This window comes from Odontomachus brunneus, unplaced genomic scaffold (genome assembly GCF_010583005.1).
Source record: "Odontomachus brunneus isolate Ranch 3 - 2012 unplaced genomic scaffold, Obru_v1 Obru_scaffold_034, whole genome shotgun sequence".
Taxonomy (NCBI): Eukaryota; Metazoa; Arthropoda; class Insecta; order Hymenoptera; family Formicidae; genus Odontomachus; species Odontomachus brunneus.
In genome coordinates, this window is record NW_022639484.1 from 689799 (window position 1) to 713749 (window position 23951).

Consider the following 23951-nt stretch of genomic DNA (forward strand, 5'->3'; position numbering starts at 1 on the left):
GAGAGAGAGAGAGAGGAGGGGGGAGGAGAGAAGAAGAGGAAAAGGAAACGTAGAAAGAGCAATCTCGTTCGCGAAATGTTAATTAACAACGAATTATAATTGTTCAACGTGGACCAGGTCGCGAAAGATACACGTGAGTGCGCGTACGCAAAAGAAGCGGCCGCGAAATTAGCATCGTGAAAGATTGCGCGATATAAATGCCGAAGCGTGGTCGTTAAATTCGTCGATGCAATAATCCGTGGCTTTTTGTTTAAGCGCCGCGGGATTTACGATGGTCCTTCCCTCGTTGCGACGTTCGAACTTCTTTCTTCCCACCGTCCTCGCGAATTAGAGGGTACATTGCTCGCCGAGTCCGCGATCGCGGCGCCGCTACACAAAACGTTAAATTTTCGGCCGGCCGTTCCCTTACGATTGTAACGCAAACATTTTAATCGCGATATTTTACATTGTTTAAATTGCCGCGGTTTAAAATACCTTGCGATGCCCGGTAGCAATTGAAACTCCAATTAGCGCTCGGTAATTTTTTATATGTTTAATCGTTGCCTCTATATTCTCGCCTCCCACCGCTATATTAACAATGGATAATATATATATGTATATCCGCGCAGTTGCGGCTGAAAAAGTGAGCGGTAATCGTGGATCTGTGGGCTCCTTGACTTCTCTCGGTGTATTCCGAGATAACTCTTATTTAGCAAAACTTTCATTGACGTTCGTCATTCATTGGTCGCCCACGTTGAATTTTGAATAAATGTTGATTTTCAACGGTAATTAAGGCAGAAATGTATTCCGCGGTAATTGAGCGAATCGAATTAAATATCTACGGAGCAAATCTATAATATTGGCGCAGCAAGTCAAGGTACAACCCGTTATTATATCGATTTTTTCTACAGTATTTTTTTTTTCGTAAGTTCATCGATATGTGATGAAAATTACGTGCTTCAGTATCGATCGCATTGAACATTTTCTGAGAAAATTCTCTCGCGAAATTTTAATCGCGAATCAGAAGGACACAATGTCAGTACGTGATGGATGAAACACGAGAGTCAGGCTTCCTGTAAGCGTTGACACTTTGTATTAGATAATTCTGCGATCGGGCAATTGATATTCCGCCAGAGTTTTCTTCAGAAGCAATTGTTCGCTTTATCAGGCATTTCTGGACGTCAGAGAAACACGCGACTTTCGACTTCAGTCTCGCGCTGAAGAAGCGTAACTTCCCCGCGGATTAGCTGCTCCTTTACGTGATTAGTACGGCGATTACCGTCACATTGTTGTAATTTTACAGCGTCTGACTGTCAATCGGATCGCCGGCACGGCGATTTAACCGTCGAATGTGCAAAAAAGCCGAGCACAATGCACGCCTCGTTATGCACGCGCGCACTTACAATGAAAGCGCTTAATCTTCCTTGCCAAATAAAACGCGCCGCGCTCGACGAGGCTCGCGAACACATTCCGCAATCTATTCGCAACGCACGTGTATTAATAAGCCATTTTTTCTTTTTTCAACAAATCGCCACGCTTACTTTTGCACCCGTCTGCGATTTTAATTCGACTCAATGCGGATAATTTCGCGTGTAATTCCGATTGGGTTTCCATTGTAATAATTACACGAGCGATTTCGGAGTTAATGTTCGAAAATAAATAAACCGCACGACAAAGCGGGATTTAACGTTACCGATCGCCGGAGTATTTATCTAACCGACGTGTTCTTTGACGCGCTCGCGCTAAGTGCGGATATAAAATCGCGGATATTAAATTACGCACGGAAAACAAAAGATTTGGTTGAATTAACCAAATATCTGGTCGAATATGAACGATCCAGAAATCCCGATTGAAGTAACTCGAATTCTGTTTAAGTTAACAAGATTTTTGGTAAACTAACCAAACATGTCTGGTCAAATAAGTTAGTCTACCAAAAATCTTGTTAAACTCAAACAGAATTCGTGTTACTTCAATCGGGATTTCTGGATCGTTCATATATTCGACCAGATATTTGGTTAATTCAACCAAATCTTTTGTTTTCCGTGCGCACCGATCGAAAACTTCCGCAAGATGGAAAATGCAATATATGCGTGTATCGCGGACGGTAATAATATCGAAATGTTCTTCTGATGCGCGCGCGACGCATCCGCGATTAAGCTGCGCCAAATCGCGTAAAGCCGGCCGTTGTGCGTTGCGGCGAGCACGTGGCGTGTATTTACAACGAAATGTTCAACACCGCACACAGAACTAATATTAATTTAAGCTTTGCCCGGAATCGACCAATGACGTAGCGTTCACGTCTGCGTTACGGTGCGTTAATAACCGTGGGTTAATATTTCAACAAATTGCAAGTGTAATTTTCGCATTCGGCCGCGCATCCAATCGTTTGACGAGTCGCTTCAAACGGGCGGATACGCGTTTTCTTTTTCCTCTTTTTTTTTTTTTGCTTTTCGCGTCCGTACACAAAATGCGGCTGAAACGGTATGTCGGGCAAGCTTGTTGCTGCACGGCGTGGCCGAACGTCATGTTACACAAGATCGGCCAGTCGAAGCGACGGAGAAGAGCGTAACGTGTGTGTTCTCTTTTCATTTCAGCAGGGAGACGCGGTTTGGCGATGCTCCTGTCATGTGCAGGATGCGAGAAACCGATAATGGATCAGTACCTGCTGAACGTTTTGGACCGTGCATGGCACGTCGAGTGCGTGCGCTGCTTCGACTGCAGAATCACGCTGCAGGACAAGTGCTTCTCCAGGGAAGCGAAGCTCTTCTGCAGGAACGACTTCTTCAGGTATGTGTCCGCGCGCGTGCGTGCTCGCTTGCTTTATAATCCACACACGAAAAGGTTTTCCCGACAATACCGTCATCATTGAAAAATTAATCATTGAGAACAATTTTACACTGGCAATGATTAACTCTGGACTACACTGAGGGAAAAATTGCCTTAAAATCAACAAATATTTTTTTGATGGGTGCCATTAACATATTTACTTAAATCTAAATTCTCTTTATTTAAATCAAATATTGTTTACCTGATTTAAGTAAATAATATTTGATTTAAATAAAGAGAATTTAGATTTAAGTAAATATGTTAATGGCATCCATCAAAGAAATATTTGTTGCCTTAAAGTAATTTTTCCCTCAGTGTACTAATATCCGTCTTTTCGGCAGTAATGTTTTAGAAATTATTCCCCCCACTCCGTTGGAATTGCTTCATTTATGCCCCATTTTCGATAACATACTTAATATTTTCTCGTTAAATATATGTTTGATTTACTATTCCTCATTAATTCCCTGTTGCTCAACAGAAAAGTTCTGAGAGCAAATAATTGAGGAATAAATTGCACCAAAAAGACGGATATTACCAGCATTGAGAAAACGTGTTAGTAGTCTAAGTTAAGTAATTGATATAAGGTAGTAATAAATAATTACCAGTAATGCTAAAACTCGATGGTCGGATAGGATTGATTGAGTCGTTCAATATAAAATCTTTCCATAAGATTATTCACTGACGTATAATGTGCGGACGCTCGTAGCATGTATATTTCTTCGGTGAAGATAAACGATAAGACGAATTGTTGAAATTATTAATTGACGCACGATGGGAATTATCTTCCCGTGTAGGGATTAAACTTTGAAATCCGCTTTCCGCAGAATGCTATTATCCGCTCCTTCCTCAGGCTGACGAACACTTGACTTATTTGCGCGACAGTTATTAGAAATTGACCATTTATTGTGGCAAATTAGACAAATTGCTATCGCCGAGTAATCTACAAGCTGCACTTTTATATATCGCGCATACAATTAGAGCTCACCTTCTCAATCTGCATACATACAGTGTGCATCGATGAATATGAATGTCTCGCGACTGTCGTATCCTCTCACTCGCTGCTACTAATCCTACCAGGAATCCATACATTTACCAGGAATATCTCTTGAAATGCCGATTTATGCGCAGTTCACTTTCATCGATCCACGATCAAAAAGTGCTCGTGCTTCTTTTCTTCCGTCGTCAGCTTTCAAACTTCCGCGAAGATCTACGCGATCGAACGGCCTCACGACCTCGACATGTCTCTCTCTCTCTCTCTCTTTCTCTCTCTCTCTCTCTCGCTCTCGTGCGCACTTTTCCCCGACGACGACGACCCAGTCATCTCTTCCCGTCTACCGTCCATCGGCGATGAATCACGCGGGAACGGTCGGTCGTCGGAGTTTTTACGCGATCACGCGGAGCGCGGCGATTCGTCTCGAGAAAAAGGGATCTCGTGACGAATGGTAGGTAGGCCTTGGCATTTTCCCCGGGCGAGACAGGCGTCACTTCGTACGGCCTGATTTCAAAAATCAAACTCGTCGCTCGTTCGTCGACACAATGCGCCTTGTGCGATCGCAAACGAGCGACGTAGTCGCTCGAATCTGCGATTGCAGGTGTGCCGCACGCGTCGTAAAAACGCGAGTGCTTTGTCGAGCTAAAATTTTAATTAACCCTGCTACTGCCATCGAAGCGTTGATTGAGAATCTCGCGTGGTCTAGCCTCGCCATACGGGCTATTCTCCTTTGATGCTACAAAATTTGCTCGCTACTATTTCGTTGAGGTTCACACGGAGAGAATTTTACAGTACAGAATTTTATAGTATTATTACAGAATTTTATAACCGAGGAATAGATCGACATCCTGAACTATTAGAAACATAGTAAAGTTGAAGAAAATTAAAAAAAAAAAAAAAACTGATGTTCTCCCCGTTCTAAGAGGACTTGTTTAAGAATTATTCAATATTTCATTTTCTCAATAGTCTATCTGCGCATTTAATCTCTTTATTCTTAATTTCAATACAAATGACATGTTAATTATGTAATTTATTGCAGACCGAGACTGCGATATGTACGATAAGCAAATAATTCAACAAAAATTAATACGTATAGGTAAAAATAAGACAAACTTTCTTCTGAATCTTTATATTATTATTTTCTATCGAAGTTATAGGAATTTCGATAGGATCTAAAGATTTAAGAGAGATGAAAAAAAAGTTGTGTAAATCTTGTCTCTAACTAAGTCGTTAAGGGTTATAGCACACAGAAAAATTAAGCAGTAAGAAGTAAGCAGTAAGCAAATTGACCAATCACAGTCGTTGATTCTTGGACCGTAAGAAAAATTAGCGACTGTGATTGGTCAATTTGCTTATTGTTTACGTTTTACTGCTTAAGTTTTTCTGTGTGCCACTGTGCCTTGCGTTCTGTATTCCATCCTGAAGTTAACTCCTGCTCATTATTGCGACCAGACGCTTAATAATTTCACACGGAAAAATCGATCGGAAACGCGGCGTTAATTAATGGTCACACAGTTAATCGACGACGGTCGTCGAATGTTACAAGTGACACTTTCGATACGTACCGCGCGTATATACAATTGTCCTAATAATATAATAATTTAATAATTTGTATGGTTGCGAAAGTCCGGAATATTTTGAAAATGCGCTTGTCATGATTCCTCGGCTGAATACTACTATTTCTACATTCATTCTACTGAATGAATACTATTAGTCACTAAGTCAATATCACTCTAGCAATTGACGACCGCGTCTCCGTTCGCGCTTGCGTCTACAATTGTTTCTTGACCAATCCAGCAGCTAGCAGCTCCTTTCCGATTGGTCAAGAAAAATGACCGTAGATGCAAATGCGAATGTGACACAGTCGCTAATCGCGACTGTGATATGGACTTTGGTCATAAGATTGGCGATTGACGGGAAGTGATTTTGTCCTTTTTGAAGATATCAATTGTTTTGGCACGTACACACGGCGTCATGAATGCCTCAACATTTACTAGATCGAGATTTGTACGATTTACAGCCTTACACATAATACTTCAGATTGAAAATTGTATAAGTAACTCTGATTATAATGATAGCTAGCAGCTCCTTCCCGATTGGTCAAGAAAAATGACCGTAGATGTAATGCGAATGTAGACACAGTCGCTAATCGCGACTGTGATATAGACTTTGGTCATAAGATTGGCGATTGACGGGAAGTGATTTTGTCCTTTTTGAAGATATCAATTGTTTTGGCACGTACACACGGCGTCATGAATGCCTCAACATTTACTAGATCGAGATTTGTACGATTTACAGCCTTACACATAATACTTCAGATTGAAAATTGTATAAGTAACTCTGATTATAATGATTATAATGGTGATAATTATAACGATTTCAATCTTATTTGCATAAAGCCGAAATTCCTGTAACTCTCGATTTAGAGAATATTCGGACATCGTGTGTGCAATCGGTGTCGGAAAGGTATCCGGTCTTTTTTATGAACGCATCTATCTTATCTAATGGGAAAATCCTTTTATTGATCAACGAATTCTTCTATTGGATAAGACAGATGCATTCTGAAAGTCATAAAAAATTAGACAACTTTTCTGACGCCGATTATACATAACGGAAATTTGATTACAAGTACAAGAGTAAATTTGATTGCCACGAAAGAGATTTTTGCTTGTTATCACGTTATCTTGAATAAGTTATCTTGTTATCACTTTATCTTGAATAAGTTATCTTGTTATCACTTTATCTTGAATAAGTTGCATAATGCGTTGCTTAATGAATTTAATAATAATGAAATACAGGTGAAATATTGAAATAACCGAATATTGAATAATTTTCAAATGAGTGTTTCTCCAAGTTTCCACATGGGGGAAACAGTAAAGTATTTATGGTGTAAGACAACGGTCCGTATACGTCTCGAGATCTCCCATTGATCCTTCCAATTCGACGGAAAGATTTATAAGATTAATGTGAAATCAATGATTCGACAAGGAAACCTTCGACAAGACGCGAAAATAACTCGAACGCGAAAGAGGAGAGAAAGAATTCCCAGGACGTCGATTACTCGCGATTCGCAGCGCGAATTCAGGAGTCGAATAGCCCGGGCGATTCTTAAGCCTCTTTCGTGTTGTCGGAAGTTCGCCGGAAGGAAAACACGTCAAAGTAGTTCAACCTAGTGATTTAAATTAATGACCGTGGCGTATAGAAGTGATTTAAACGGGCCGGCAGTGTGGCCGCTGATTGATTCAGACGCTCTCGTAGATTAAATTACTATCGACGTCGCCGTTTCCACTGATTACTCATCCCTGCGTGTGTTTATCGCGTGGCGAAATAAAACGAAGGAATGATCGTGCGATGTATCTCAGCAATTTCATGTCGCGAACGCCGTAATCGTCTTATGCGTGAAAAAAAAAACGCGTGGCTCTTTTACATTTTAAATTTATGAAAATTCCGCTGCACGATAACGCGCGATGTTACCAGAAATGACCACATTACCTGATGTTAATGTTGTTTCCATTCCATTATTATTATTAACTCGTTTCGTGTGTATTATTGGTTAATATTGATATTATTACCGTTAATGTTGCCGCTACTATTAGCGTCATATTGTTATTATTGTCGTTAGTATAAATTACAACCCCAAAGCTAGATTCGATTAACGTCATTAGAGTAGTATCATGAATACGGCGCATTATACGTCGCTAAATAGCGGCGAAATATAACTCTATCTCCTGTGCGAGTCGTGCGAGCCAAAAAATCGATATCTCCGCGCCGCGAGACAACCGCGACAACCGGTCTCTATTATTCGCGACGCCGCCGTGGATCCGTCGCCGCATCCTACGGAACGGTCGGTCGGTCGGTCGTTCCACGTGGGTGGCGAACTATGATATCAGCATATCGATTAGTCAAGGCGAAAAATGGCGAGCTCGCCTCGCACTGTGGCGAATTCAATTTTGCGGCGGCATTTTTCTGCGCGGTAGCCGCGCGAGATCGTTTGCAAACAAAATCGCCGCGATTCTCGGGGAGACCTCGAAGGAGAGGGCTCCGCTTCTTTCGTGACTTCTGGAAGTGATGAACGATCCCCTTTGTAAACCGAAGGAACCGTGCGGAATGGGTGCGGTGGGAGGGGAAGAGGGGCGGAGGAGGGGCGTCTTTGATACTCTCGAACGTATGAGTGTATAACGAACGTGTTGTATAGTTTACGAGGCACTTTGCATTCCGTCCCGATGAAAAATTCATCAGCCATCACCACGAGAGCCGCGACACGTCGCGCGAATGGCGGAAAAAGTCTCGCGACACGCATACCTCGCGCTAACTAATGCGTTAATCGTCGCGATCGCCCCCTAATGCTGCGTAAAGTCCATAATTCGTAAATTAAAATCGAATCATCGACCGCGGATAATCGAGATGACACATTAATAACACGAATTGTGTTTAGAATAGAATTATACGCGGCGTAATGTAATAACAATCTCCGGCGCTGCGTTAAACCGACATCTGCGATATCCGTGTAAATTCGTGCGGGTAAAAAGAACAAGAAGATGTAAACGGGCTCTGCTAGTGCACAACTACTAACAAGTAACACTACCCAAGTGCCACACGCCGATCTTCTTGAAACTTTGCACACATGTAGTACATCGAAAAACATTAGACACGTATTTTTTTATTTTGGCTAACAAGGCATTTTAAAGTTAGAAAACGCATTCGAAAATTTAACACTCTATAGCAATGATAACTACACTGAGAGAAAAATGTATGATATTTGGAACTATAATGGCATAGTAAAAAGATTATAGTTAGGAATATCTTTTTTATAGTAAATGTCACCATAATGTTTGTAATATTTACAATATAAGCATAGTATAACTGACTCATGTAAAACTTTTACCAAGAATTATAATTATTTGAAATAAAAAACATAGTAAGGTAGCAAATATTAAATGGTAAGAGAAATTAACTATTTTATATAGTCAATACAATTGGAATATTTGGAAAATATGGGTACATGTAATTATATTCTCAAAGCGTGCTTTACTATACATATAGAATAATAAGATGGTGACTATAAATGTGTGTTTATTCTGCTATATTTTCGTGTATAGATGAACTATAAATATACGTTTGAGGCCAAAACGAACTATAAAATATAGTGAGATTATAGTTATTCCAACTATTTTTTTCTCTCAGTGTAACGCTACTCCTGAGCGTCATTCTTTTACAGCTTTTACGACATTACTCTATTATAATTTCATTGTCTGAATGTTTCTGAAGTCGCTAATTATGATTTTGACATTACACTGAGAGAAAAAAATAGTTGGAATAACTATAATCTCACTATATTTTATAGTTCGTTTTGGCCTCAAACATATATTTATAGTTCATCTAAATATGAAGATATAGTAGAATGAACACAGATTTATAGTCACCATCTTATTATTCTATATATATGGTAAAGCACTTTTTGGGAATATAGTTACACGTACCTGTATTTGCCAAATATTCCAATTGTATTGACTATATAAAATAGTTAATTTCTCTTACCATTTAATATTTGCTACCTTACTATATTTTTTATTTCAAATAATTATAATTCTTGGTAAAAATTTTACACGGGTCAGTTATACCATGCTTATATTGTAAATATTACAAATATTATGGTAACATTTACTATAAAAATTATATTCCTAACTATAATCTTTTTACTATGCCATTATAGTTCCAAATATCATACATTTTTCTCTCAGTGTTGAATAAAGTCTTTGAAATGTCTGCGATTTTGGTCCGCCATTTTGAATCTCGCAAAACTAATGTCAAAATCATAATTAGCGACTTCAGAAACATTCAAACAATGAAATTATAATAGAGTAATGTCGTAAAAGCTGTAAAAGAATGACGTTTAGGAGCAGCGTTAGTTATCATTGTGTTATAGAGTGTTAAATTTTCGAATGCTTTTTCTAACCTTAAAATGCTTTGTTCAAAATAAAAATACGTGTCTAATGTTTTCGATAACGTGTTCGATGTACTACATGTGTGCAATGTTTCAAGAAAATCGACGTGTGGCACTTGGATAGTGTTACTTGTAAGTGAAATAAAAGGTAAGAGGCGAATCGTGGATGTTGGTGTGTTGCATTTAAAGTGATATTTGAGCATAATTTTCGTCTAATTTTAAAGAATTTAAGGCACTGATTTTCTTGGTATTTCGGCTATTATTTCGCGTATCGTTGAAGCAATCTTACTTTGATCTGCTCTGTTTCTTCTCTATGTGTTTTACCAAAAATTTGCAGAAACACACAGACCCAAGGTAACGAGTTGTTGGAACAACAGAAACTCCTCATTCTTTATACGGTCCTAAGTAAAACTTAACTGATCCAGTGCGAGCGCAAAATCAGAGATTTTGGCGATTGACATTATTAGTGGCTTAACGATATTTAATTCTAAATCGCAAGTGTAGTATAAGAAATAAAACTATTAATCTTATTTACATTTCCACTCGTTCTAGCTCGCATAAGTCTCTCGGCCTTCCGCAAAATAAAATCCAAATCGGCAAAGTCTAAATTAACGAGAAGGAGCGAGAAACTCTGCTTGCTCTTATCCACAATGTAGTGCGAAATTTACACTGTAGGAGGATAAAAAAATAACTTATTAAATAATACGCGAAGAGAAACGTACGCGCGGGGAATAACTTGACTCGAGGATACGTATAAAAATTGAGACTTGATTACACATCTCTTCAAGTTAACTTTACTCAATGAAATTCTCTCTTTCCTTTTCTCTACCTCTCTATCTCTTCCTCTTCATCTCTGTCTTTCGCGAGAGAGTACCTACTTAAAGTCTGACAACGAGTCACTGAGCCGGGCTCATTTAATGAAGACCGCCGGTGCAAGCGGGGCCCAAGGACGGTAACGTCGTCGGAGTACGGAAAAGTACGTTCGACGGGGCCCCAGGTCGCGCGCACGGGAAAAAGGGGGAGTGGAGGAAGGGGAAATTCTATAACACCTCCGGGAGGTCCTCCCGGGCGTGGGTTGTGGATGGAACGTATTATACGTGCGGTTATGGTAACCGGCTCTACGAGTCGCAGCAAGGTCCTTAAAGGTCGATAATGGCCCGTAGCGGGGCCTCCGAAGAGCCCCGCGGGGATCAAAAGGGCCGATGTCCCCGTTTCGACGCCGCGCGCCACCGCCGTCGTCGGGCCATCGACCCAACGGCGGCGCAAATTATTGCTCGAAAAAAAAAAATACGCCGAGATGCTGATGAAAACATTAACGGCGAAGCCCGCACCGCGTCTTAGTCGCGACGGACGTCTCCGGGATCCTGCAACAGGACCGAAAGTGACGCGAGAGAGCGTCGCTCGCCGATGCCTTTCTCGTCGCGCGAACAGCCGCCGAAAATTTATCGAGTGAATAATTCAATGGGCGACGACACAAGGTTGTGGCAAGGCGGCCGAAGCTTGCTTTGCGGGCGTTATCGATTCCTACCTGTGGCACTCGCGCCGAGACCCGCTCGGCTGTTTACGGAGCTCGGTGAGTTACGCCATCCGTGAATCCCAGCTTCCAAGATATTCTACGATCTATCGCGTTGTACGTTGCATTAAAGTGATTCACCTTTCAGTTTTTTACGTTATCTCGGTTTCGAATAAAGTAAACTCCAACATGGACTGAATCCCTTCCAGGTGGTAATTATTATTTGCCGTCCTCGATGTCTCAACGATTTGAAGCTTAGCACGTCACTGAGAGAAAAATGTTTCGTATTTGTAACTGTATAATCACGTCGAGAAATAATTACTATAAATTGTGATCAAGGAAACTATTTATTTTTATTAAATTCTACTATAATGTTAATGAAAATAACTTATATGTATGTTTCTACTACTATTTTTTTCAGAACAACTAAAAACTATATATATACACAGGGTGTCTCACACTCTCCTCCGGGAATTTTGTGGGGACGTAGAACAGGTTGAGGTGAACATAAAAGTCCTATACTGTTTTGCGATATTCGCAATAATTATCGAGATATTGATTGTAGAAAACTAAATAATAGAAAATTGTAGAAAACATAGAAAACTTGTAAATGATCATACAGAATATGGTAAATGAGTTATAGTAGCGACGACTGCCGTCGTGTATTTATATTTTAGGTCAAATTGAACAAAAAAGTCCTCTACCATTTTCCAAATAATCACATAGATTTTTAATTATTAATTAAAGAAGATTATTGCACGATTTTGCGTGATAATGCACTCATTTTCTTTAATTAATAATTAAAAATCTATGTAATTATTTGCAAAATGGTAAAGGACTTTTTTGTTCAATTTGACCTAAAGTATAAGTACACGATGGCAGTCGTCGCTATTATAACTCATTTATCATATCCTGCATGATCATTCACAAATTTTCAACAATTAATATCTCGATAATTATGCGAAATATTGCGAATATCGCAAAACGGTATAGGATTTTTATGTTCACATCAACCCATTCTACGTCAACCCACAAAATGCCCGAAGGAGAGTGTGAGACACCCTGTATATATATATGTATAAGTTAAAGCTCAAAATAACCATGATTTTAATTAGATCTTTTCTCTCAGTAGTTGATCGCCATGCTGAATCACGTGTGAGTCCTACCAGGCTTCGATGTGTTATATTAACGATATTCTGTTGTTTTCGATTCGATATTTATTCTATATTCAATGAAATGAAATCATCCCTAATCAAGCAAATAAAACCGTCACCCACAGATGAGATACTTACGATGGAAATTTTTCATTTAGATATGATTGACACGACACTCAACATGTTAAGTACAATTCACATTTTGGCAGAGAAGCAGAAAACAGAAAGACAGGAGTCAATCAGAACGTGCGCTGGTAAAAAAGCAGAAACTGTTGACCACATCTGGCCGCGAGTTCTGATTGGCTTCTACCTCTTTGATTCCTGTCTTTCTGCTGAGATGTGAATTCTTCTTCAGACTTTGTATCTCGTTAACGTCAGTTTTCTTCAGTTTGTCGATCAGCAAATTCTACGACTAATCTTAATTAGCGTTTGCGGATGCGTATACGATATTACATGTGACTCTCTGAGTCTACGATTCGCATTGATTTTTGTTGTTGTTCAGTCTTCTAATCGACACTCTTAATTACTAAAGTGTAAATACTATCATTCACGCGTCTTAACGCTCGAATAATTCGATTCGTGCAGTTGTATTTTATTTAGCGCAGAGAGCTAAGTTTATAACGCGCACTAGCGAGCAACAACCTCTCGCCGCGTCTCTTCCTTCCCCTTTCGCTGAAAAAAAAGACACGCAGAAGGTGAGCGAGTTCGCGAGCGCACGTTAGACAGTTCCGGTTTAATTTATCTACCTTCCTCGGAGTTCTCGCCGATTAGCGGACTCTTAACGCGCAGCCGTTGATCTCGTTTAGATCCTTGCACGGGGATCCGACGTGCCACGGCAAAAAAAGTATCGTCGGCTTCTCGCGCTGATAACTCATTGATAAGCCCGCGATCTCGCGTTGCCGATGATTGCCTCGGTCGTTACCTCGATCGTTACTTATGTGCGTTACAATGTTACCGTGCGCGCGACGTCGCTCGCAGTTAACATATATTTTTCCGCTAACGAAGCTACGTGCGCGCACGTGTGAGCGCGAGCACGACGACTGAATGAAAAATACTCTCGACCCGTGGGTCCAGTTTGCCTGGAGGACGCCTGAAGTTACTTTACGTAACGGCAAGCCGACGGAAATATTGCGCAGGCGGGATTAGTGTTTTACGAGGGTGCTAAATAACGCAGTGGCGTAGACGTAAGGCGGCACTCGCGCATTTTTCACGCCGGCCGGACATGCGTGTTAACTGTCGCGAAGATTTCGCAACGCTATCTCGTTGCAACGAGCGTGAGTGCCACGAAGATCGAGTTGTCCTCTTCTCCGTATTATTGTCTATACGTTAACCCTTTATAGGGGACAAAACTTTTTTTAAAGATGGTGACTAATGTCTATGTCTACAAGTTTACATAGCATACGCACACTGAGAGAAAAATATAGTTGCTTTAAGTTAGCGTCAACTATCATTTTTGTGATTTTAACCAGAAAAATAATTAGAAGAACTATTTTTCTAATAACACTTACTAAAACAATTTTCTAACTATTTTTGTGGTTAAATTCACAAAAGAGTATAGTTGATGCCGAAAGCACCTATATTTTTCTCTCAGTGTAGGTACATGACAAATGTATGAAGTATAAAAAACTTTATAATACTCATTATTATGATTATTGCTTGGTAAAAAATTGACCACTGAATGTTCAGTGTAAAACAATAGATATTTTGAATCTTACATATCAACCATAAACTTATAAAGGATTAATAAAATTCTGCTAAATCGCCATTCAACAGGATGGACGTTTTCGACAGAAAATAGAAAGCTGTCGGTCGATCCATTAAGTTTCAGTTATTAATCGGATTTTTCATACGAAAGTATTTCGTTCCGAGTATACTCCTAAAGAAAAAACATTTAGAAAATAGAAAATATTTCCTTGGTATAGGCACTATAATAACGTATTTATTTTGATCTAAATTCTTTTATACTTAAATAGAATAAACAATTACTCTCATGAAAAGCTAAGGTTTTGAGAAAATATATATTTCCTTATTTGAAAAGTATTGTATATTTTTTTTAGCATAAGTAAATATGTTATCAGTTATTACTCATACTAGCTATTAAGTACTCCGTTCTAATATTTGCTGTTTCTTGGATATTTTTTCTCTCAATGTAATTGTTGTGTGTTTTTAAGGAATTACTTTTTTAGAAAAATTCTATTCTTCAACGTAGATTTATAAATGAAAATATCGAAATCCAATTATTAATTTATATATATATATATATTTTTTTTTTATAAGAATTTTTCTTCTCTCTCTATTTCTCCCAAATGATACTTGAAATTAAAATAGGTCTCCTTCTTCGTTATATTAATGTCAAATCGCGGTCGCGCGGTATCGAAATCTCCACGGATAATTGAAGGATCACACGTCGGTGAGGTTTTCCTGGGTAAAGGGCGCCGACGAGCCGGACCCATTGTCCTTCCGCTCACGGGCCCTCCGCGTTGTTGAAGCGGTCCCATCGAAACTCGAACGTGGAAACATTATAAATGCGGCGTGACGCCCGCTACGAGTCGTAAGAGAAGTTTGTTGGGCGTGACGGGGCCGGCGCGGTCGTTGGGAGGGCGAACATCAGGCAGGAGGAAGAGCGAGGGTGGGAGGGAGGGAAGGCGCAGCTCTTGGGCCCCGTTTCCCTTCCAAGAAGGCCCCGCAATAGTATCACGTTGTATGTGTACTCACGTGTACATGTGTGCGTGCGCGCGTGTACTTTGGCTCTCCTAAGGAGAACGCTTTTTGCCAACTACCAACTCTTGCGTCACACCGCACCCTTTTATTCGCAATTAACGAGAATTCCGGCGCTTATTTGTGAACTGCTGAGAGAATGATTGATCGTTCGCGTGAATAAAATTATAAACGCGTCCAGAGAAAAGTCAGAGAGTTGATCACATTACGAAAAATAAATAGATAAAGATTTCAATCAAAAATTAGGGAAAAAGAGAGAGAATATGTGTATGTGTAAATTTGATTAATTTTAACATAGAAATTGTTCAGTCTCTTTACAGCCGTTGGCTTCAAATTATGTTTAAGGAATATCACACAGAATTTAAGACAGATGGAGTAGCAAGTGAGGCTTCGTCAGATATTAATTATCAATATTAATGATCAATTCTTGTCAGATATTACCGCGGAAAAGCCGATGTAAATAGATTTGCTAATAAGCCACCAAACTAGGAAAGCTGTTGTAACGGTTTCAGTAGCTATAAACTATCACGTTGACGGTGACTAGCCCGATTGGCAGACCAACTGCATTTTTACGAGAAGGAGGAAGAAGCGAGGGAACTGAGGGGAGAGAAAAAGAAAGACACTAACTGTGGATACGGCTGCGGAATGTCTCGGGTAACGAATCCAACCCGGGTAATGTTCAAGTAATGCCCTGTAATCATCGGCGGCAAGCTCCGCGACGTCGCGAAATAAAGTTACGGTAAAGATAAGAAGAATGAAAAGGGGAGAGGGAGAGGGGTAAAAAAAAAAAAAGAAAAGCAGACGAAAGAAGTGCGAAGGAGACCGATGGAACGATTCGAATCCATTCACTATGCTCCGATAACAAGGCGGTTGAAAAACGGTGGAATAATGATATATAATTGACAGGACTATAATAAAGCTAAATGCAATCCGTTACCGCGATTATATCCCGAGAAAGATGCGGCGGTGGCGAGCGAAGAAAAGAAAAGAAAAAACGAAACAAGGAAAAAGAGGGGAAAAAGCGGTCACGAAGGCGGGAAGGCACGAAAGAGGAATGGCCTAAATTCGGGGCGACCCTTTATCGCCTCCGCCTCTGGAATTTTATGCAGAGGTCCTCGTTTTTTCCTTTTTTTATTTTTTTTTTAATTTTTTTCTCACCGCGTTACGCGCCCCGTTAAAACGAGACACACGAGCCACATCTCGCTGTACCGTAGCGAGAGATTATGAATGCCGAGGCCTTTTTACGCGCATAAATAGATGAGAAACTCGAATTACGTCCGGTGAGATTTTCAGGCGTGCCATCGCGCACGAGTAATGTTCTTGTTGTACTGTTTTTTTTTCTTTCTTTTAATGTTTATCCACATAATTGAAATGTGATTTATTCACGTTTCACTTGTATTAATTTTCATTAATGCACGACTGCTGTTATTCCTTTTTTCATGACATCGTCGTAGTAATTTTGCATTTATCTCTCGCATTTAAATTGACGTCGATTCATTTCTCATCCACTGATTTAGTTAAATTAATAGTTCAAACGCGCTGCGAATAATTTACATAAATCAGGTCCACTTTCAGTCTCTATAATCCGGAAATGTATCTTTTATTTGTTACGATGTGTTGGAATATAACATCGTATATATAACATCGAATTATATGAATTTACTCATCTATGTCGAGACCAACGAAACTGTACTCGATACATATTCCGCGAAATTATACTTGATGTGAAACGATAGCTTTCAATCTAACTTGCCCGTTACTTATACTGAAGCACGACGCGCAGGATGCAAATACATTCCTTTGCAACTTTTGCGGCGTTCTCGACTTTTCGCCCTGCGTGAACGACGTCGCTTTCTTCCCCGTTAGCAGCTTTATTTGTCGGAATCAAGTCGACGACAGGAAATAATACGTTCCCGTCCAGTTTGTCGTCTCTTTTACCCGCGAATGCCGCGTAATTGCCGATGTCTCATGAATTAATAATATCCGCGCGATCTCCGATGGAGGCGCGGCCGCGCGATAAACAGGCATGCGAGTTATCTCGCGAATTCAGCGACGAAAATTGCGCGGCGGGTTACAGCACGCTTTGCAGCGGAGGTGTCGACGGCGGCGGCGACTATCGCGTTGATCCCTCCGCGGCCCCGCGCCGCGATTAGCGGAAAACGCTTCTCGAAGAAAACGACGCGCGGGAGAGCGCCGCGCGCACTAATTGGATTCTGCTAATTAGACTCTGCCTGTACCGCGGGTAATCCCTCGCGTCGCGAGATATCGACGCTGGATCGCGATGGAAAATCGAGGGAAGGAGCGACGGGGGATGAGATATCTCATCGCGCTGATTATTCGTTAACAATTTCAACGCAGAAGCGGTGTTAAGGCATTCGATCGCCGCGAAGCCTCATTAAACTTCTTCGCTGATACCCGAGTGTCCTTTCCTCGCAAATTAGCTTTGTGTTTTCTCACAGATGATAATATGTATATTAATAATGTACTGATAATAATAATAATAATGCAGAAGTAAATACGATAGGGACCATAGGGGCTCAGAGACAGGCATATCTTTCGCTTATTATTCTGACAATCACTGTTCGCGTTGATTCAGAGGCTCGTAATTTACATAATTCCACAAATTGCGTAATAATAGGCGGATTAGACGAGTAAATTAAACGTGAGCATCTAAGGTAATGAGATATAAATAGACGAAGAGATTTATTCCGCCTTGGGATTAAATTCGCTAAAGGAGGATCACAGATTACACAAGGTAACGTAGCTGACAACTTAATGTAACTGCAAACACGTGACTTTGACTCAAAGGTGCACTCAAGGCGACAACGCGCGAGTTCGTGAAATAAGGCTTGATAAAGGTTAATAAGATTCACGCATGTCTGAATTGCGCAAGAACGAGGACAAGGAGCGATCTTTGTGAGAAATCAGCAACAGTCTATTAACGTTTCGTCGTTCGAAAGATAATGTGAGAAAAATTTGTGAGAATAACGAACAAACGACGAAACGAAAGGACGAGATAAAGAACAGAGGGAGAAAGAGAGAGAGACGCGTACAAATCGAACAATGATAAAAATTGGAAGGAAGAAGAAATGAGAGAAAGAGGAGGGGAGAGAGAGAGATGGGGCAGAAAAGAAGGAAAGAGAGAGAGAGGAAGGGAAGGATCTTACTTTACACGCAGAGGGGTTACTTGTCTGTTCCGCGTTGTCGAGCAAATTTATATCGCGCTGTCCCCCCCGGTGATCCCTCTTTCCCGCTGCTGCTGTACGTTAGATAGAACGTACGCCGAAGGGAGATTAAAGGGGAAAAAAGGGAAAGGAAGAGGAAAAAAGAGAAACATCGTATCTTGAAATATCGGCGCCCGCGGCGCGCCGCTGAAATGTCCCGCGCGTTATGTATGCGCGTATGCCGTGCCGCGCTTTTATTTCTCCGCGCGTTGTATTTGCAGAAGATTATCCGCGCGGCGCGTCGCGGCGCGGCTGCATCCCGTGCGCGCGATCGCTCGCGTTCTGCGCGTTTATTTTCGGTTCCGCGTTGTCGGGTTCCGCCAGTTAAACCGGCTTGTCCACGACAAAGCTAATCTTCGCACGGTTGTAACGTGTAAAAAGGGGAGGGGCGGGGGCGACGTGACGCTTCAAGGGAACATTGTGTTTCGGATATTGGGATCCGCTAAGGACGTCGCTAAGGCTCGTCTTTAGACCAGCGTGTGTCTCAGCCCGAAAGACGTTAGAATCCGCGATTTTATCGGGGAGAGCCGAGACAAAATGAAATTGTCCCGACCGAGTGAATGAGTTTATAAAGGCTCGAGAGAGGGAGATTAGCAATATATTTTATAATATTTTATCAATTAACAGGTATCATGCCTTTTTAGTCAAGCTACGGGATACCATGGGGTCCGGCGGATCCCAATAAATTTTTGCCATTTTTAACATGATAATAAAAGGTAGGAAGAAAAACGCTTTATAGTTCGAAAATAATAATTTACTAATATTATATTATAACTAGACATTTATAATAATAGCCTCGGTTTTTCAGTACTCTAAAAAAACATAAACTGAATATAAAATGAATACAATGTGAACAGTGTCGAAATACACTGAAAGACAAATAATCGAAGAAAAGAAATGCATGTTTTAATCTAAGTCCACAGGTCATAGATTATATAAAAAACATAAACAGATATTGCTACATTAAACATAACACTCAAATCTAGAGGGTTTTTAGATGCAATCCTTACAGATGGTGCTTGCACATTTGGTGCATACTGATTTATTGAATCTTACATATACTACTTTAGTCTTCATATCTTTATCTCTAAGACATTTATTGCATCTTACTCTGGATGGCAAAATAATGAAATTTTCCAGTCTTTTCAATTTTTTTCAAATAATTATTTTTAAAATAATATAATTATTTAAAATAGATGAAATTATTAAACGTAATGGCTTATGAATATATTGAGTTGTAAGACGTCTCTTAAGTTCAGGTTCTAATTGAAAGGCAAAAGCTTTTACTCTTTTGCGTGAAGAATGAGTCATATTGAGCTGAAGATTAAAAAAATTATTTTCATAAAAGTTACGTTAACGGTACTACGGGATCACTGTGACAAAAAACAAATCTATATAATTCACAGCTACTTACAAATAACTTAACGATCTTTTCTTCTGTCATACTGAAAACTGCTACTTGAAAGATACTGAAGATATCAGCGCCACACAATGGATAGTTTGGGAATTATAACGAAAATAAAATTAGTTGGGGTCCCTGGGACCCCACGGAACCTCTTACGAATTAATAGAGATTCTTTGCTATTCTGGCTGAATGGGATGTTGGGGTGTTAACTACCCTACAAATATTGATTTTTAATATCATCTTTTGCGCGTGATGTCCAAAGCTTTATTTCATTTAACATGTTTGGGAGAGATTCAACGTCACTCATGAACTAAACTGTGTATCAAAGGCTCTGTTAAAATACAACCAAATTAAGAGAGATGTAAGGTCACTAAGAACCGTGCGCTGAATGTTAGTGCGAGTAATTAAATTATGAGAAGGTAATATCGTTGGACAATGTAAATGCACGCGCCGGATATTTTTCGTTCTTTACAATATACGTGATGAATTAAATCACTTCCACATCAAACTAAAATCCTTGAATCCGAATTATTCTATTTTAATTAATTCCTCCCTTTTAAAATCCCACAATTCCCTTAATTTGATTATATTTCAACAGATATTTTGATATATATTTTAATTCTTATACGTGCGCGCGCGCTCATTGGTGACAAAAGAGCGCGTTTAATGTATTTCGATACAATACAAATATACGTATAAGCATCTAAGTTACAAGGAATACAGGAGACCGGGTCTAGATAGCTCCAGGATTATCACGAGAAGAATAATGGATATACGAAATAATAAGAATAATGGGTATTTTACGAAATAGTTCTTTTAGAACATCGATACTAACTTTCATTAAAATCGGAATAATATTACAGTTAAAAAATAGAAAAACTGATTTAAAAGTAGCAAAATAAATTTTTGAACTTATCGAAGTTTTTGTACTAATATTCCCCATCATGAGTAAATAAAGTTAAGCGACATGTTGCTAACTAGAATAAAGTTTCTTGCAAGTGCATAATATACTGCTTCGCAGTATATTATGCTAAAGCAATTTTCATTCATGAAATGATTGAAATTTAGCGTATGAGAGGACGAGATAAAGTTGACCCGTAATTAAGAAGAACTCTCTCAGTTTCAAAGCTCGCGAAAGTGATAGCTTTGTTATTTTATGGGATATCTCAAAACGCGGCTAACGCCGCTCGAAAAAGCGGCATTGTACACGAATAGTCGCTGACTATTTTGTAACCCCTTTGTATTTGTTTATCGTTTATGGTACACAAACAAAGTAAAAGGTAGTACAGACGGTGCACAAACAATATTCAGCTTTTTTTTATTCAAGTTGAGCTCCATGATATCAACGTCACGTGCATATCGACAAACATGTCACGTTACTTACAGCCGTACCGGTCATTGTTCATGGTTACTGCTCGTCGCTGACAAATTATTTCAGAGAATTATTTATATCGCAACGATCAAGTGTTACTCATGCGGATTTAATGACTCCTTCTCTCGAGAATCCGAAACCGGTGTTAAGGAATACAAGTGCTCCTCTGGCGTCTCCTGTATTCCCCTCGCGACTATCGCGATCGAAACAATTGTCTGCGCCACAAGTGAGAAAGAAGCGTATAATGAGGAGTGCCCTCGAACGTCCGTCCCAAGACTATACACGGTGCACAGTTCACGGGACGCTCCGTTCGTCCAGCCGTCCGTCTGTCCGCGGTATCACACGAACACACACTTCCACGTATACCCGCGCTCTCTCCTTCTCTCTTTTTCTCTCTTTCTCTCTTTTTCGGGTCCGTGGCAAATCGCTCCCCGGACCCACCCCCTTTCTTTTTTCCCATTCGGGCCCGCCTGTCCTATATTTCTTGCTCCATGCCGGAATTCCAGCCGTGACTCTTTACGCTCTCCTCCTTAAGGCAGCCTCCCGTGTTCTCCCTTGGCCCCTTTACCTACCCTCTGCCCCTTTGCCGTCCTATCTTTCCCGCCCCGGAGTTTCGTTCCTCTCCGACACACACGCGTGGGACCGTGCGTAAGCCTTTCTATTAATGATTTTTACGGCCTGCCTTCTCCTTCTGAGATTCTCCTTTTTCTTCTCTTCTGCCCCGTGAAAGACGGAGCTGTCTCTCGCCGAGGAGGAGAAGGGTAGAGGCGATAGTTCATAGCGTGAGGGTGCGCCTCGGGGTGCGTCGTCGGGCGCAGCTGCACCTGCAGAAGTCGGCACGGGCCCGACTAATTGCTATGATCAATTAAATAATTCCCGTAATTAGAGAGAGAGAGAGAGAGAGAGAGAGAGGGCTCGCGTTGTGGACGTAATGACGGTCGTCATAGTTTCCCGTTCTAGCCGCTCGCGACTCGCGTTGTCGAAAGTCGCCTGAGATCAGCTCCGGCGCAGCTTCCGCGGTGATAGTTTCGTCGTCGGGCCGCGGCCGCGCGTTAATTCGGACAGGTTGATGGATAGTTCGGCGAGAAAAAGTGCGCCGGCTGATTACAGGATGCTCTCGCCGCGAGCAGCGTCTCGCAATCACGCGATCTGACGACCGTGTTTGATCGACGAGGGGCGGCACACCCTCGGTTTCCGCGTGGAAAGCCGTCCGCTCACCTTATCGATCCGTGCGCGGTCGGTATCGATGAGGATCCACCGCGACGTCGACCTCTGAAATAATTTGTCTCAGCGAGCAGAAGAAACCGTCGCATAACCATCGTACGGATTGTTTCATCTTTTTCGAACTTCTCTTTAATTTGAACGTGTAACATTCCCGATGTAAAATATAATTTCTCTTTTAAATTTTAATGAGACAATTAATCTTCGCCTGACACACCGCTAATAGAAAGGCGGTTTAAAACCAGTTTTCAACGATTGAGACTTGGTGCAAATGCGTTGATACGAATCGGGACTGGACACTTAAACTTTCGGTATGTAATGTTTTTCGGCTTATCGAAATATTCGAAGTCATCGAAACGTCTCAAGCATCCTTAATTGAACGGTGACATTTATTAACGATTGACGTCTTGTCAAAAGTGTATCTCGGCGATTGATGCGAGTCGTTCGAGGCGCAAAGAATTATGCAACAGCGACGGTAATCAGCGAGTTTTTGCGTGCTGTTGTTTCCTGCAACACAATGTGGATCGCGAGTTGCACTTACGTTGCAAAATTGCGTCGCGCACCGATAACGGCAATCGGTGGCTGCGACCGTAACCAAGTGGCGGAGACAGCTATCGAATCGGCCTGATGTATATCGCATTCGTTCATTCTAATATGAGATTTATCTCAAAGAGTTAACATGAGTAAAAAGTAGGTAAAATTTTAGAAGTTACATAGCTACATTTTATATACGGCGACATTTTAAATAAATTATATTGACAGTTTGAATAACGACATTAGGCTTTTATTGGTCGATTTCTGTTCTTATTTTATTGTTGTATGCTGGAGACAAAAATGATATTATTTATTGTTACTTCACGATTTTGACATTTAACGAAATTTAACTGTGGAACGCTAACATTGTTTTTCCATAAGCTTTTACGATAAGCTTATACATTTCTGAAAATTATATCTGAGAAAAGGGAAGGAAAAAAAAAACACGTGAAGATGCGCGCGTTGAGCTAACTTGTATATAACCAGCTGATATAAACCTTACAAATAAACCGTAACCCTAGAACTCGTTGAGAAATTCAACTTGAGAGGCGAAGACACGATTGCAAATTTGAGATCGTTCCTTGGAGCGTTCGCGCAGATTTTATCATGCGCGAACAAAGCGTACGCGTGTCAGAAGTGCGTTGTATTAGTACGTTCTAAGGTTAAAGGGCTAATCAACGTGAGACATTGTTCGCGCCCGGCGTTATTCTTGCATTTTTCTACGGAAGATAACTCCGGTTAGCGTATTCGACGGCATGGCACTTTTACGGGAGATCTATTTCGCCCACGAGAAAATTGCGGCGAGAGTCGAAGAGCTCGAGCGGAGAGCGACCGGCGATGGACGATGGTGCCTCGACGTGGGCAAGTCGCGGCGCAATGCGCGAATGCAATGTTGCAGACACGTGCAGCAACCTTTGATATTCACCGCCCGTGCGCGGCGAACGAGCAACTGGGCTCCACCAAGAGAGAAAGAGAAAGAAAGAGGGAAAGAGTAAGAAAGAGCTAGACAGACAGAAAGACAGAGAGAGAGAGAGAGAGAGAGAGAGAGAGAGAGAGAGAGAGAGAGAGAG

The 23951-nt window shown here is 40.8% G+C and overlaps 1 protein-coding gene across 4 annotated transcripts in view; it reads left to right on the forward strand.

Moving 5' to 3' along the window:
- Window positions 1-23951, forward strand: part of LOC116843650 (LIM/homeobox protein Lhx5) — a 70453-nt gene that overhangs the window by 20532 nt on the left and 25970 nt on the right. For all 4 annotated transcript variants that reach the window (XM_032814228.1, XM_032814226.1, XM_032814229.1 and 1 more), the window contains exon 2: window positions 2574-2766. In XM_032814228.1, the coding sequence (XP_032670119.1) occupies window positions 2594-2766 (173 nt within the window). In that variant the 5' untranslated portion in view covers window positions 2574-2593. The remainder of the gene's footprint in view (window positions 1-2573; window positions 2767-23951) is intronic.